Source organism: Papio anubis, chromosome 19 (assembly GCF_008728515.1).
Source record: "Papio anubis isolate 15944 chromosome 19, Panubis1.0, whole genome shotgun sequence".
Taxonomy (NCBI): Eukaryota; Metazoa; Chordata; class Mammalia; order Primates; family Cercopithecidae; genus Papio; species Papio anubis.
Genome location: NC_044994.1, coordinates 19,257,801 through 19,272,703, shown reverse-complemented (window position 1 = coordinate 19,272,703; position 14,903 = coordinate 19,257,801). Strand labels below are relative to the sequence as shown.

At 38.4% G+C, this 14,903-nt stretch overlaps 1 protein-coding gene across 2 annotated transcripts in view; it reads left to right on the top strand.

Annotated features, from left to right (window-relative positions):
* CHST9 (carbohydrate sulfotransferase 9) overlaps positions 1-14,903 on the top strand; it is a 281,990-nt gene that overhangs the window by 31,244 nt on the left and 235,843 nt on the right. For both annotated transcript variants that reach the window (XM_017951647.2, XM_017951646.2), the window contains exon 2: positions 4,214-4,426. In XM_017951647.2, the coding sequence (XP_017807136.1) occupies positions 4,306-4,426 (121 nt within the window). In that variant the 5' untranslated portion in view covers positions 4,214-4,305. The remainder of the gene's footprint in view (positions 1-4,213; positions 4,427-14,903) is intronic.

Below are 14,903 nucleotides of genomic sequence, written 5' to 3'. Positions count from 1 at the left end.
AATTGCCTGCATCATTTGGTCCAAACCGATCTTCCCTCAAACCCACCACTCCTTCCCTAAAATCATAAATGTCTGCTAAACTGGGAAACTCATGAATTCCTTTATGTGAATTGCCTTCAGCAAGTAATTTATTGCTATACTTAAGTCCCAAATTACTTCCGTTTGTAGCCACAATTATTTAAAAAAATAATTTTTAAACTTTTGGAATAGAGATGACAGAATGAAATGATTATATTTCTTTTCATAATTGTTAGAAATAAACAAAAAGATATGTAAATGAAAATATTTTAAACAAAGAAACATAGACCCTATCTTTTAGTATTTCTTCGTATTTCTTCATTTGGAGGTTAGGACTAAGGATTTACAAATACACCTATAGAAAGTATCAATTACCTGTATTTTGTTATTGGAGCTCCAAATTCCATTCAATGCAACAAGTTGTTAAGTACCTTTTAGGCTCAAGATATTGTGTTTATGGGAAGGGAGAAGAAGGAGTTGTACAAAATACAGGAAGCCTTTGGCTGTGGAAATGTATAATGCTCATACAAAAAGCAGCATTATTCCAAGTAATTTCAATCTCCAGTAGTCTGCACTTTTTCCGCAGGCTTGGAGATAGATATATGATTTCCAAATAGGTGTGTTTTCCCATCACAGCTGACCTTCAGGTTTGCTTGAAGCAATCCTGCTGCTCCTACTACCTCACCTTTGTTTAATGAGAGCCATTTCCTAACGCCAACGTTGGGTTAATGGACTGAGATGGGAGAAAATCAAACATATCTCTCCATTTTACACCAGATTGTCTTTCCGCCTTGTGGCTTTAATCACTCAATCCTACTCACATCTGCCATAATAACAATTATGGGTTTTCTACTGCTTTCTCACCCAGGAGGATATGTCAGAGGATAGCAACATCTCCTGAAGAAAGGAAGGGCAAATTCTTAATCTTTTTTTAGCGTCATAGGTAATAATTTTCTTCTGCAAACCCCCAAGGAGTACTCCTTTTGTCTCTTACACCCACCATTCCCACAGGTTCATGGCTCTGCTTTGATTTACGAGTTTTCTTCTAGCCTTTTCTCTTCTGAGATAAGTTTTAATTATGTAGACAGATTGTAAAAGTCTCTTTCTTCTTGTAAACAACTATTTCTTTGTTAGTACTAGATTTTGTTTAACTGGTTTCCTCCTATCTGAATCTTCTTATGTACCCAGGAATTATGTCTGTTCATTGTTTAATGGCAGCATCAAGAGAAGAGAAAGCTGGCTTCATTTCATAGCTTCCCTTGAGGGATTCAATTTGGAACACCTCAAATTGCAAATCTCCCTTAGGAACTGTTCTTTGTTACATATGTTTGGAAACCCGTAATATTTTAGTTTAGATTCAATATAAGAGCAAAGTATCACCCATCAAATAAGCAGTATGATAATACTCTCTACTCTTCTACTTATTTAAAAACTTTCTTTACTATTTGAATCAAGGAAATGCCTGAAATCCTCAAAAGCACTAGTGAAGTGTTAAACAGTTGCCCCTTCCTCAGAGAACTCAGAGAATTGGATTTGAGAAAGCATCTTAGGTAGCGCTGACAAATAGCTCTTACCCTGGCCCCTTCCAGGTCAGAGCTAAAATATAAAGAAAATAAGTATTCAGACCAGGGGCAGTGGCTCATGCCTGTAATCCCAGCACTTTGGGAGGCTGAGACGGGCGGATTGCCTGAGGTCAGGAGTTCAAGACCAGCCTGGCCAACATGGTGAAACTGAGTCTCTACTGAAAATACAAAAATTAGCTGGGCATGGCTCGCAGCTGTAGTCCCAGCTACTCGGGAGGCTGAGGCAGGAAAATTGCTTGGACCTGGGAGGTGGAGGTTGTGGTGAGCCAAGATTGCACCACTGCACTCCAGCCTGGGTGACAGAGCGAGACTCCATCTCAAAAACAAAAAAAAACAAAAACAAAAAACAGAAGAGAAGTATTCACGACATGACATTTTTTTCATTCTGCATAAAAACTTTTAACTGTTTGGTGGGTTTTTTTTCCCAATCAAGAAATCATTCTAATTACTTAGTACATTCTCTTCCAGTTCTGACTTCTTATAGTGTCTTTGAAGCCCATTTGTGTGAGAATTGGTTTTTTATTTTGTATTTATTTTTTTGAGACAGGATCTTGCTGTGTTGCCCAGGGTGGAGTGTAGTGGCACAGTCACAGCTCACTGCAGCCACAGCCTTTCAGGCTCAAGGGAAATGCCAGCCCCAAGGACTATAGAAACTCAGGGGTGACAGGAGGGCTCCCATTGAGTCATCTCATGTTTTGATTTCTGAGGCCACTTTTTGAGCTCCTTTAAGAGATAAGGAATTCTATCACCACAAAGTTAAATGTGGTATCATGGATATCAGCTATAGTTTGGTTTTTGGTTTGTTTGTTTGTTTGTTTATTTTTTATTTGAGACAGAGTCTCGCTCTGTTGCCTAGGCTGAAGTGCAGTGGCCTGATCATGGTTCACTGCAGCCTCCACCATCCTGGACTCAAGTGATCCTCCCACCTGAGGCTCTCCAGTAGCTGGGACTATAGGCACATGGCACCACGCTGGGCTAATTTTAAAATCTATTTTATTTTTTGCAGAGACAGGGTTTCACCATGCTGCCCAGGCTGGTCTTGAACTCTTGAGGTCAAGCAGTCCTCCTGCCTCAGCCTTCCAAAGTGTTAGGATTACAGGCATGAGCCACCTCACCAGCCCTGAAAACTGGTTTTGCCAAGAATACCTAAATATTATCCTTTAACCAGACAAGCAATTTCCCACAGCAGTTTTTAACTTTTAACTGGCACCCCATAAAACACCTCCTAAACAGGCAAAATCAGTATTTTTCCTCAAAGACTCTCCTCAAAGATTTTGAGGCAATGGAATAGAAGAGATAACTTTTTGATGCAGCAATGTGCATGGTATCTTCACACTGAAGAAACATTTATTCAGCTCACCCAGAGGGGTTGTGTTCTGTGGCCAAGGAACAGAGCCAGGGTTTCTGGCCAGCGTTAGATACAAAGCCATGACCTTGGTCCCATTAGCAGGGCTGCTCACCAGGTGAGCTCACCAGGCAGGTTACTGCATACTTGTGTGGCAGTTCATTGGGAACAGGGAGTCTTTTTGTTTGTTTGTTTTTTCTATGTTTATTTTTATTTTATTTTACTTTAAGTTCCGGGATACATGTGCAGAACATGCAGGTTGTTACATCGGTATACCTGTGCCATGGTGGTTTGCTGCATCTGTCAACCCATCATCTAGGATTTAAGCACCGCATGCATTGGGGATTTGTCCAAATGCTCTCCCTCCTCTTGCCCCCATCCCCTGACAGGCTCTGGTGTGTGATGTTCCCCTCCCTGCATCCATGTGTTCTCACTGGGGAAGGGGGATTCTTAATGTGGGTTTCAGTGAAGGTACATGAACACTTTGCCGTTTTATGCAAGATTTTGTATGTGATTATACTTTTCTAAAGAGAGGACTCACATTTTCATCAGATTCTCAAAAATGGATGTGATTTTTTTTAAATAAAAAGTTAAGATTATATTAAACAAGATTGTTCTAAAAGTCTTCAGTATTTTTAAAAAATAAAATAGCTCTTTATTACTGAGGTAGATTTCTGTAATCTGAGGTAGATTTCAGTGATTTCATGTTATTGTGGGAGGGGTCCTTGAACCCTGACCTTTTAATATTTTTCTTTTTATTCCTCTGAAGGATTTTAAATGTGCCCTTTAAATTGGAGAAATCTGTTACTTTATATGAGAGAAAAATGATAGAGTACACCTTCCATTTTTGAACTTTATATATTCTTAACACAGGAGGTGATTTTTCCTTACGTTCTACAAACATGTTTTTCAAAACCCATCCTTTAACAACCCATTCTGTTATTCTTCCTACTCGCAATTATTTTAAGTTATCCCAAACCTTACTTTACACTTTACAATATAGGAGGACTGAAGTCTGGCCAGACTTTGCCTAACTAAATGTTAGGATGTTACTTATAAACTGTAGGATAATACATTCCTTAGATAAGACAAAAGTATGCAATAGAAAATCGCCATTCTAAGAACACCTTCTAGAGTCTTTTCTGTCTTCAGGGCATTGGTGTGCACATTAAGTCTTCAGCGTTGTTGAGATACTGCATATTTGTACCATATTTGAGAATTAATGTTAGCAGACATGTACAATGTAGATTTCTTTTTAAAATTCTAGGTTACTTTATGGAATGGGCCCTTAGAGAACAAGGAAAGACTGAAGTTTTACAGGAAAACAAATCGTGTGGTCTTCAGATTCTGAAATGAGAAATGCAGCCATTTGAAATGGTCATGAACCCCAAACAAGTCTTCCTCTCTGTGCTGATATTTGGAGTAGCTGGGCTACTCCTCTTCATGTATTTGCAAGTCTGGATTGAAGAACAACACACAGGTAACACATGTGCGTTTTCTTCTCTTTTAATTGTAACAATAATAGCTATTTTAAATTAGTTGTGATGCTTATTCATATATTAAGAATCACAATATTTTCAACAACAAAAAATGAGTCATAAGCTAAAATTGCCAGCTCCTAAAAGGAAGGAAAATTATACAACTCTGGTAGGCATTTGTTTGGTGGCTTAACAATGGGAATTTTTGTTATCTCAGTGGGGAATAGTCGTGTTCCCATAGTCCAGAGAGAACTGCTTGTAGAGAATTTGTCTTCAAAAGTATAGCATTTATCCTACTTCTTGTCTGTCCGTGGAGCATCAGGCATAAGCTAAAAGGAGGTGAATGTACGGCAGGCTCTCCTTTAATTCCTTCTTAATTTATGTGGATACTCAAAATTGGTATAAATATCATTTAATACCTTTATTATAAAGGAGGGGTTGGCAAATCTTTTCCATAAAGAACTAGGTCATAAATATTTTACTCTTTGCAGGCCATAGCATCTCTACCACAACTACTCAACTCATAATATATCAAGAAACAGCCATAGATTACATGTAAACAAATGGATCAGGCTGTGTTCCAATAAAACTTTATTTACAAAAACAGCTGGTGGGCCACATTTGGTCCACCGGCAATAGTTTACTGATCCCTGCTGTGCTCATCTTGTAGTTTTGTTTTTCAATTTGCAATTGCTGCACATTGGAGGCACTCAATTACTGTTAAAAATGATTGTATTTATAATGATATAGTATTATTAAAGTAAAAGACTTAGAATATCATAGAAATTTATACATCCAGTTGTTGTGAAGTTCTGATGGCTTCCATTGGTAGAAATAGACTATGGCTTATGACTGTTAAGGATAATAAAGTAAAAACAAAAGAATGATTTCTCAATTGTCTCCAATTGTGGCCCATTTTCAAGTTATTCTAGATATAAAACCCTTTAGAATCTTCTCCAAAAGACAATTTAAGACTGAGTTACAACTATGATTATTTTTAAAATTGTTTCCATTTTTAAATTCCTTTCTTTGGTTTATCCTCATACTTTTTTTTTTTTTTTTCATGAGACAAGATTTTACTCCTGTCACCGAGGCTGGAGTGCAATAGCATGATCTTGGCTCACTGCCACCTCCACCTCCCAGGTTCAAATGATTCTTCTGCCTCAGCCTCCTAAGTAGCTGGGTCTACAGGCACACACCACTAGACCCGGCTAATTTTTGTATTTTTTGTAGAGACAGGGTTTCATCATGTTGACCAGGCTAATCTTGAATTCCTGAGCTCAAGTGATTCACCTGCCTTGGCCTCCCAAAGGTCTGAGATTGGGATTACAGGCATGAGCCACCGCCCCTGGCCAACGCTTTTGATGTATTTAATTTATATAGTAACCTTTGTGAAAAGAGATTGCATATAATGATTTTCTGAAGAATATGTAACATATTGTCAAAATATATTCTTAATTCCCTTTACAATTTACATAAACTATTATGCCAACTTTTCTATACTACTGAAATAATTTATCATAATAACATCATATTTAATGAAATCACCTGTAGTAAAATATATAGGCTAATTCTTCCTGAAATATAACCCTTAGCATAGATCCTATAACATAGTAAGCCTTCAGTAGGTGTTTGTTGAATGAATGCATGCATGAATGAATGAATGAATGAATGGATGGATGGATTGAAAATTCACTGAAGACTATAGACTGAAATACAGCAAAGGAGGAAGAAAGAAAAAGATCTCATTGTTTCGAGTTTTGCTAATATCATGGTCTCATAACAAATTTCACAAAGACTATCACAGCAAGATTTTAAAACTTAAGGGAAAATATATTCATATATATAGACTACTATTTGGCAGAAATGTGTTTAGTCTGTCACTAGGAAATTATATATCTAAGGAAACAGGTTAATAATACCATACATATAAAATGTAGTTTACCAAATATGTCCATAAGCATTAATAGCTACCATTTATGGAGAGCTTAATAAGTGCCAAATGTTTACATAAATTTTCTGTAATCCTCATATCTTACTAGGTGAGTATTATTCTAAATTTATAGATGAGGAAAATGAGACTTCAGAGGGTTTAGGGGCATATCCAAGGCCTTGCATGGCCTTGGTGCAGAGGGGAAAGCCTGGATTTGAACCCAGGTTGTACTGCTACGAGGTCCATGCCTCCGCTCGATGTGTCACGTCCATGAAGGAAAAAGGTGAATATTATTATTTCTCTACAGCACAGATGAAGCAAAGAAAACTCAGAAAGTTTAAATGACTTAACCTGTAGCTACAAAGCTACACGTTTTTGAAGTGTAACCCATACCTAGGTTTTCCTAATTCTCGGAATCCCTAAAAGAGTCTCCTAACCAAAACACTGGATTATGTAGACATACAATTATAAATGCAGTAGCATCAGTACAGATGTTTTAAAATCACTGAAATTGGTCAATTAAATGACATACAGATGTGTAAACTCTTCTACAATCTTAAATCTTGAGTTCATAATTTTCCCAAGTGTTGGAAAATTATTTTCCTTGGTTAAGATTGACTGATAAAACACCACTTATTCTGTTGAATTTTATTTGTAATATTGCTAGAAGTGCTTTTCCCTGATTCTTGATGTATTTTAAATGAATTATGTAATATTTCATAAGCTACTCATGACAAAAAGCATAAATGTAAAAGTCAAGAGTCCTGTGGATAACCATTTCTCTGAAGAAAAACTGTAATATTCTTCAAGAAGACTTCCATCTGAAGTTCTGCCTTATACTAGGTTAGTGCTGTGGGCTGAAATTCTGCAGTTTTCTAGGTAGGCAGACATTTATGGGTTTTTGTGTGTGTGTGTGGTTTTTTTTTTTTTTTTTTTTGTGTGTGTGTATGTGTTTCAAATAACATCAGGAGCATTAGGAATTTTTACAGGCAATCTCTTTTTAAATAAATAAATATATGAATATGTGCTTTGATGTTAAGTTTAAAAAAATGGAAAATCTGTCTTTTGGACACTTTAGAACTGTCACTCAAAGAAACTTTCAAAGATGAGCTGGTTTAGTTCCTAGACTTTCTATAAGTAATGCTGGTTTTAAAATCTAAATGGCTTTGATCTCACATATATTTCAGTTATATATGAGAACTCTTAGGTTTTCTTCCTGTCTTTAATTTGAGGCCTTTCAAATCTAAGATATGGACTATTTTCTAAGCCTCCCTGGTTTTCTTGTTTTCTTTTTTTGTATTAAAATAAAATACTTTAGAATTCAAAAAATCTGAAATATGCTCTGATATACTGGTAAAGGATTATGAAAACAGATTTTTTGGAAGTAAAGAGAAGCTGTATGACAGAGAAATTAAAATCTATCCAATTATGCAGTAGAGTTCCATAATACCAGCTACTTTTTCAATATCACTATCAATTAATTTATCCATTTCCTAGTGCTAATTTGCAGTATGTTGATATGTTATCACAAATTTTATTTTATGTTTTTTTTTTCGTAGTTGTTAAAGGTACAAACTTTTCATTCAGAAGGATCTTGAAATCTCAGATCTCCTGTTTGTTAGCTTTGTAACCCTGGGCAAATTTCTTTGCCTCTCTAAGCCTCAGTTTCCTTATCTGTAAAATGAGCATAGTCATATTTTCCACATAGGGTTGCAGTGAAGATTAAAGGAGACAATGCTTGCAAAGCACTCAGCATGGTGCCTGGCAAACAGTAATGCACAATGAACATGAGCTGTTATTATGATCCTGGAAATGACGCAGAACATCTGCAAACTTGCTTTTTCTGAGTTGCCACAATTAAAACTCAGCCACAATTCAGGAAAACTTAATTGTGCCCAAGCTTGTGCCTTGACTGATTAAGGTTAAAAAGCAAAAAAAAAAAAAAAATTCAAGGCTTAGATCCAACTTTGGTTAAATTAGTTGGGAGAAGCTAATTGGCACAGAGCCATTCTGGTTCCCAATGTAGAAGCTGGCAGGAGAAGGATAGAATTGAGTGCATAGACAGAGGTCATTGTCCAGGGGCATCTCGTGTCCATACAAGCTGCCTCCACGGGCAGAGGAATCACTCATCCAGCAGTATTACTTGAAGACTTAGCAACTGGATGTGCCGAGCACCATGGTGAATACAGCCATATAATAGCGAGCCAGATATAATCCTTTTTCTCAAGGAGACTACAGTCAAATGAATTGTAAGGGAGAAAATGGTGCTGAGTCCAGGCCAAGCCAATGGGACAAAAGGAGGAGTCCTTTGTGACACAAAAGGGATAGGCCATCCATTATGGGACAAACTAATGAGTGGGGGCAGGAGAAGCAGTGCAGTCAGTTGTCAGGGATAGAATTGCTGACCAGATAGAAGCACTAGAAGGAGGGGAGTGGAGGCTGGGCAGATGATAGCGTGCAGAGGACCCAGAGGACCAGAGGAGGGCAGAGAGCTGTGGGTATGATGCCGCGGTGATGAGGGCTGGTTAGGATAAATCACAAGAATGGCTTGTTGTTTATTTTTTCCCCCAGCTACTGTTTAAGTTTGCAGTTTGGCACTCTTTATCTAGTTAGACTCTCACTGCTAAATGGAACTCATACCAAAAGGCAAGGTGTGTAACTGTTTCGTGTGTGCCATAAGACAGCGTTGAGACCCTCTAACGACAGAGTCACCATCACAGCTTTAGATAAGAATTCAAAGATCCTCTTGAACCCACCTGTTTTTTAAAAATACAAATTGGATTACATCACTCCCACGTTTAAAACTTTTCGGTCATATCTCATTTCCTTTAACAAAACCTTCTCCCCAGGGCCCACAGCTGTGTGAGCTGTAGCCACCGCCTGCCTCCTCAGCGTCATTCTCCATTCACTCACCATGCTTCCGGAGCCACCTCTCTTCCTCTGCTAAACCAAGACCTTTGCTGACTGGATGTGCTCACAGTTTCAGGAGCCTGGGATCCCTTTTGTTATCTCACCTGTCAGGGCTTGGCTCAGATGTCACCTTCTTTGATCACCCCCACAGTCAATCAGTGCCTCTCTCTCTCTCTCTCTCTCTCTATATATATATATATATACACACACACACACACACACACACATATACATACACATATATAAATAAATCAACATATATAGATTATATAATTGTACATATAAATAAATATAATCAATTATATCAGTTAACATAATTAATAGATAATAAATTATCTGTTGATTACATGTATACATCAATCTGTACATCTTATTCATTTTCTTCAGAGAAATTATCACAATCAGCAATTGCCTCCTTAATTAATTGTTGACTTATTGTCTGTATCCTTTCCTATTTTGTGAACTCTGTATGGACAGAGAGCTTGTCTGACTTCCCTCAGCATCCCCTTTTCATAGCATGAAACCTAATATGTGACAGGTGCTCAACAGTATTGTGTGTGGGTGGACAAATAATACTTTGCTTGGTTTTCCAGTATCCCCGTCTAATGACCACACAGACTGTGTTTGACTCCTGGGGACAAAAAATTCACTCCTTCCCAAGGTATCCACTCATCTTACAGCAACTTCCTCAGAAAGCTCCATATATTCAGCAAGAACTTGCATTTTAACTTCTGCTTAACAACTTGCGCTACCTGTATCCCTGACACTTCATGAGGCTCATCCTCCTTTCATAGCATAGTCTAATCATTTACATGGAGAATGAAACCCCAAATTTTTGAGACACATTTTCACTCTGTCACCCAGACTTCTTAACCATTTCATGAAGAAGACAATCTGGTCACTCTTGCCTGGACCATGACACCTACTATATAATTCCGTTTAAAACATGACGTTACTATTCCCGTGTGTAACTTGTGTTAGAAATACGCATGTGTAACAACACTTTCTATCAAGTAATGAAGAGTTACATACACATATTTTAAAATATACAAAGCAGTAAAAATCAATACAGATCCCATCTAATAGTTTACATTATATATTTTCCTGAGATTTTCCGGAGTCAAGTTTAGTTTCAGCCATTCCAAACTGAAACCATTTCCTCAATGTAGCCTACATTACAAAAATCTGTCCAAATAACTTCTAAGCATTTCTATCTAGGACCAATAATTTTTTAGCTATTTATTGATAACAATTTTACATGTTTACTTAAAACCCAGAAACTTATTTAAAAACTTCATAAAACTTTTGTTTGAAAACAAGAATGGCAGCCTTATAGTTTCAGCAGTTATTAGGTCCCAGGCAATGCTCTAAACACATCACACCCATTATCTCATTTAATCTCACAACAAGTCTGAGACAGGTACCATTAGTATTCCCATTTTTCAAGACAAGAAAACGGAGGCTAAGCAAATAAGAAACCAGAAGTCTGATTCAAGCAGCCTCATTTAGGACTCCAACTAAGCCACCCTGCAGTGTGCAGAGATGGTGAGCATTGTAGAGTCATGCTAAGAGAAGGCACTAGAGAAAGACACAGTGCACTGGCCAGGCAATGGGCCGTCTGGGCAGTCACTCCAGATGCAGAATGACACTCCATGCTTTCAGACCACACCACGCTCCTGGGATGCCTCGCTTTGCCACAGTAGGTCATCACATGTATCCTGGTTGGGTAACCTTTCCTGGGTTCTTGTGAAACCTGATCTCTTATTTCCACAAGTAAGCTTTCTCCATTGCTCTGGATAAACTGTGGTATCTCCCTTTCTTGCCCCTCAAAAGCCTAACACTCAAGTAAACTGAAAAATATTATCCAATCCAATAGTGGTTCTCAAACTTTAATGTACATCAGCATCCCCTGAAGGTTTGGTTAGAACAGACTGTTGGGCTCCACCCCCAGAGTTACAGATTCACTAGATCTGGGATGGGGCCCAAGAATTTGCATTTCCAACAAGATTTCTGTGGACCCTGATGCTGCAGATCCAGGGATTATATTTTGAGAACCCCTGATCCAGAGTGTCTGTACCCAAAATGTGGAAAGCAGCAGAAGCGACAGCGTCACGTGACAGCTGTTAGAATTGCAGACCCTCGGCACCCACACAGGCCTGCTAAATGGGAATCTGCATTTTAATGAGAATCTCAGGTGCTTGCTGCACATGGTGAAGTGAGAAAAGTACAGTTAGATCATGGTTCTCACCAGCTGCTTGAGAAAGACCAGACGTTTTAAGGAACACATGCCTTGGTCCACACCCTGACATGTTGATTTTGGTTCCTGGTCTCCTCCCCAGAGATGCTAATTTGCCAGGCTGGGAATGTGGCCCTGATATGGGGAGTTTAAAAATCCCCCCAGGTGATTTTAATATTCAGCCAAGGTTCTGAACCACTGACCCAGAGGTACTGACTTTGGCTGATTTATTGGCACTTCCTCTTACCTCTGATCTACAAGGCATGCACTAGAAGAAAAAAGAGTGGTCACTGTAATACTTATATAAAGCTGACAGAAGAGGAGAAAGACTGTAAACAGTATGTCTGAGGTCTGCATTTTCACCAAGACAGGCTTCAAGCTATAAAAAGTTGAACAATAAAATGAGGCCAACAAAGTGAAATTATTTCTAAACCCAGCAAATATTACTGCAGTATGGATCAGCTGACCCAGCCAAGGACTCAGACAGAAAAATATACTCTTCCCAAACAAGTGTTTGTTCTCAGCATGAAATGACTCACTACTGCTTCCGTTCCTTCTAAAGCACATTTTTGTCCCTTGTTTTGTGTTATTTTTAAAATTTTTGAATTAACAAGTAAAAATCGTATACACTTATGGTACACAACATGATGTCTTAATACATGTATAACCTGCAGAACGGTCAAATCAAGCCACTTAACATATGCATAATCTCACATACTTATTTTTTTTGTGGTAAAAACCGCTTAAAATCTCCTCTCTTAGCAATTTGAAAATATACAGTACAATATATTGTTATTAACTATAGCCAGCATAGTGTACAATAGATGTCTTGATGTAATTGTCTCTAACTGAAATTTTTTGTTTTCTGACCATCTCCCCAGAACTCAGAAACTTTAAAAATTTTTCTTGTATACTTCTAGTTAGATTTTTTTCCTGACTTCTACCAGTTTCTTTCTGATTCATGCCAAATAAGTACAACGTCTGAATTTAGGATTCAGCATTAACATCTAAGGTCAATACTTTAGCTATGAATTATCATTGCTAGCCTATAAGAGAATTATATAAATATAACCCCACCTTTTTAAAACTCATTGTCACCAATCCATGCTCTGTAGGACTCTGGTCCTGAACATATTTTGCCTGAAAATACTTTTTTTTGGTCAGTGATGTGACCTTTCAGTAGGTCAAGGTTCTATTCAAATCCTACATGCTACTATCAGTGTCAAGTTGGCCAAAATAGATGGTGACTTGTGCTAGTTTTTGTTTGTTTGTTTTTGTTTTGTTTTGTTTAAGCACTATAAACATCAGTAGTCCTGGTTGTATTTCAACCCTCTCACTTTGTATGAAAATGAAAAGTAGTAGCTGCAAGCTTCTGATTTCAGGCAAAGTAAAGCCACCTTATTGCTTTTCCTCAGATAATTGATTCTGGTCTGTGCATCTGGTGTTTCTAAGGAGACTTCATCTTGCTTTTTTTTCAGACTAAGTACACTTTCTCTCTCTATACTGAAGCATATTTTTGGCATATAAAGTTTTGTTTCTAGACTGGACTGATACAATTCTTTTCCCCTGAACCTCTCTGATGGGAGAGTCTATTCTTTTCCTCTAAAAAGCAGACCGTATATCCTGATTGTGATGTTGCTCTTTTGATATTACATTTTCTTTCAGGTTATCTTTGTATACCTGAACTAGAACAAAGCCATTTTTTACATAGAAGGATTTTATGTTTACTGTCAATCATATACTCAGGGAAATAAAATTGTTTTTCTTTACAAAGTCACTCATTGGAATTACTTTCTCTTATATCTGTAAGTGTGGCAAGCAATGTTTTTAATCAAATGAGTACATGCTCTCGCTGCCCACTTCTGGACAGCGCCACACCTCATCTTCCCGCTACATGATTATTCTCATGTCAGGGCTGTTCCCTCTTCCTGGAGCCCATCTCCTTGGCCGTTTCCATGACTGATTTTTCCGAATCCTTCGGGGTACAGCTCAGTATCACCTTCCCCGAACATCCTATGTAAAGTGGAAGTTTTCTCTCTCCACACCTGTCTTATTGTTTCTTAAAATTTACTTCATGGCACTGATCTCAATTTGTAATAACTCCTTTTGTTTGCTTACATATGCTCTGCATCTCCCAGTGAAATGGAAGCTTCCTGAGGGCAGGAAACTTGTATTTCGCTCACCAGAGTCCCACAGCTGCCCCTGCTTCCAGATGCAGATTTCAGTCCTCACCTTGCCATGTCCCCCCAGCAACCCTCTTCACTCAGCCAACTACAACTTAGCTCTGTGGGCTGTCTTAACTCTCTGCCCCAGATTTTCGAGTCTCTTGTATTCTTGTGTACTGTCCCCTGCTTTTGCCCCATACCCCAGAAGTGAAGAAGTCATGGATGTCAAGTTGCTTAAAGTCTTCTGAACCTGAATAACATGCAGCAGCAAAGCTTTGCAACAGAGTCGATCCCATCAACATAGATGTTTAACATCTAGTAATATATTGAATGTGTTTGTTCTCCCAATATGTTTTGAGCAATATAAACAATGATGCCCTTGCTATCTACAAAGTGGTACCAGTAACTGCCATATTACAATGTAACCCTTCATTTGTTCTGTTGGCAGGTACCTGGCCAATGCTAGACCTGTCATTCATAGTGTACCACACATGATGAGCACAGTAAAGTTATCGTACAGGGGATGGGAGGCTAATCAAAGCTTGACCAGTGATTCCCTTTCTGGGGATTCTGGCTTTTGCGATTTGGAATATAGGCTGAGTACCTGGACTATCTGATGCAAAGCTCAGAAGCTTGTTCAGCTGCTTTCTACCATGTGGACCAGAGCAGCTGAAGATTCTAGGCTTAGAGCAAGAGAAAGAAGAAAAGCAGACAGGAAGAAAGGAACAGAGTTATATACAGGGAGCTCCAGCAACTGTGGGGGTCCCTTGATCCATTTCCTCCCAGGTCTAACACTATTCCTACTCTTTCTTAATTTTCTTTCCTACCCTCGCTGAGCACTCATCTGTCTCAGAGAAGGCTTATTGAATTTCAGAGGGGCCTCATAATGAACCCCATTAGCTCTATTTACCTCTTAGAGTAGAGGGTGAAGCAGAGGATGGCACAGAGCAATCCTTCTTTACTGTTTTTAATTCATTTTATACCACAAACCCCAAGGTACTGCCTTGTTCACTCCTGTGCCCTACCACTGAGCATGGTGCCTGGCACATAGTAGACGCTCAGTAAGTCTTAGCTGTATGAGTGAATTCACCCCAAAACTAACCTCACCTAAGCTAAGGAAGACAAGTGAAGCTGGTGTTTCACTCGATTTTTCAGAAGTTAAATTGCTTGGTTTGGGGTGGGGTGGACATTTTCTCCAGGGATATCCTGAAATGTCTTCCTTGAGGTCAGAAATG